This window comes from Propithecus coquereli, unplaced genomic scaffold, assembly GCF_000956105.1.
Source record: "Propithecus coquereli isolate 6110/MARCELLA unplaced genomic scaffold, Pcoq_1.0 Scaffold4, whole genome shotgun sequence".
NCBI lineage: Eukaryota > Metazoa > Chordata > Mammalia > Primates > Indriidae > Propithecus > Propithecus coquereli.
This window is the reverse complement of record NW_012149729.1, coordinates 7677090-7679452: the sequence shown is the minus strand read 5'-3', so window position 1 is coordinate 7679452 and position 2363 is coordinate 7677090. Positions and strand designations below refer to the sequence as shown.

The window sequence follows — 2363 nt, the reverse complement described above, 5'->3', positions numbered from 1 at the left end:
TTAGTTCTGCATATAACTTAGATACAGTAAGGAATAGCTGAAGTTCTTGTGAAATGTGTGTGTTAACATATTCTTAATTTATGTTTTATTAGACTTATATATTGAAAATGCAAGTATCTTGAAAATTATTATTCTTTGTTGCCTTTGTTGCTGCAAACTTACAAGAGTTCCTCCTTTCTTTTCCTTAACAGATATAAGCTTACCAAAGTCTGCAACAATATGCTACACAGCTGCCTTGCTCAAAGCAAGAGCTGTCTCTGACAAGTAAGTGAATAATAACTTGTGTGGTACTAAATGCCTGACTGTTCTTAAAGAGATGTGTTGCCTCCGAGGGCTTTCTCTGGAAGTTTCTCTTAGTCTACGAGCCCCCTGCTTATGAGCATGCATTTTCCAAAACCTGCTGATCTTTTCTTTCACTACTAGAAGGAGGGAATGTGTATCCCCAGGTATTGTAAGGGTGTATGGGTCCCTAAAGAGGGATTTATATGAATTCCGTGCCTCTGAGGTGACTTTTTTTTTTCCCTGTCAGACAGTAGATACCAAAAGGCTTGCTTGGGACTTACATAAAATGCCATCCTTTTATTCAATTTTTGCATAATCCTCTTCCTTCAGCAGTCCACGAATGGGTAGTAGTCATGCCGACACGGAATGTGGCAGAGGGGATGGTCATCTCACATTCTCTTTGCCTCATAGATGCCAAATCAGCTCCCCACCCAGAGTCTGTTTACTTTGAGTTGCCATCTCCATGGGACGTTTGCACATTTTATTCAGGAAGGTGACTATGACATACAGAATTTTCATAAACATCCAAGGATGACTGGCAGGTGAAAGAGCATAGATGGCTTAACTGTTTTTGAGTTCATAAACATTTACACTTCCCCGATACAATCCCACTGTAGCATCGAAAAGCAGAGAACAGGAAAACAGTCTCTGCTGTGTCAGACAGGTTTGCTGTTAAGTGTGTGTGCACTTCAAGACCGAAGTAATTTTCTTTCATTCTTTTTTATCCTGTAGATCGCCAGTACCTACTGCAACATCTTTTCTCCCTACACAGCGACTCCAGCTTGGGAGGGCAGGGCCAGGGTTGTCACAGCTTCCCCTGTGGTGTCTGCCTGCCAAGCGCAGCTCTGGAGTTAGCCCTGGGTGTGAGGTGAGAAAGAGATTGCATGGTCTGGTTTTTTTCATTCACCTGGGCAGGTGTCTTGCCCGCAGTTTGGGCATGCACACCCCCCTGCTGGAATGGCCCCAAGCAGGCTCGCCTGCTGCTGAAGCTGCAACAACTTAACCCTCCATCGCAGCACTGACATTGGGTGGGAGCCTCCTTTAAAATTCTCCCCAGTTCTGTTTTTAACCAAGTGCGCTCTTCTGTAACCTAGTTTTCTCTTTTTCCTACACTGTCTGCCCTTGTCAGTCCTACCCCTTCCTCCCACCTAAGCAGGTACCTCATAGAAAATATAGATTAGCTATTTAGACAGAGAGATTGACAGCTGAATTTAATTCCCGCCGCGATTAGATGCAAGCACGCTTTCTGCTTCTGCTGGGGTTTTTGTTGGCCTCAATCTGAGGGGTCACTCAGAGGTTCCATGTAGTGGAAGTTTGGAGAGCTCATGCCATTGGCTCGCTGTGGTTTTATGGGCCCTTGATGTGTAGATGCCTTTTTAGGTTGATGCCCAAGCAGTGGTCCCAACTGGATGGTGTTTGTCTTTCTGCTTTTCAGATTCTCTCCCGAGGCTGCATCTCGGCGGGGGCTGAGCACAGCAGAGATGAATGCGGTAGAGGCCATTCATAGAGCTGTGGAATTCAATCCTCACGTACCAAAAGTGAGTCTATTGTGATAGCAGAGAAAGCGTTCACTGACCACAATGTCATGTCTCGAATATGCCCGGTTATGAAGAAATGAATTGCAGCCAACAAATGTTGAGGCCTGTATAGTCTATGAGCATTAGCCTCATTTTAAGCAAAAGCTGCACTCAAGAGGCTTTGGAGCTGATTTTCAGACTTCACACAGAGAGAGTAAATGGATAGACCTTGCTTAGGCAGGCCAGGTCAGGAAGTCCGAAATTGGCAAAATGTGGAGATCCGGAGAGTATTGATGCATTTGATAGGAATTTCACCCAGTTATGGTCTTCTGTTGACCAAACTTGGAAAATAAACATTGTTGTGAATAAAATTGATTTAAAAATACTGGCTAATGTGACATTCTATGTCTCTATAAATAAATGATAGTTAATTAATATTGGCAAGAAAATAATAGAGAAAACCTCGAAGTATGAAGTATTTTGATTTGTGAGTGTCATTTTTAATAGGTATATATAGCATAATAGATAATATTTGTCTTAGTTGTTAACCACATGATTGACCAG

At 42.9% G+C, this 2363-nt stretch overlaps 1 protein-coding gene across 1 annotated transcript in view; it reads left to right on the top strand.

Annotated features, from left to right (window-relative positions):
• ST7 (suppression of tumorigenicity 7) overlaps positions 1–2363 on the top strand; it is a 272179-nt gene that overhangs the window by 232495 nt on the left and 37321 nt on the right. The window contains exons 10-11 of the mRNA XM_012652738.1: positions 192–264; positions 1718–1820. Of these exons, the coding sequence (XP_012508192.1) occupies positions 192–264; positions 1718–1820 (176 nt within the window). The remainder of the gene's footprint in view (positions 1–191; positions 265–1717; positions 1821–2363) is intronic.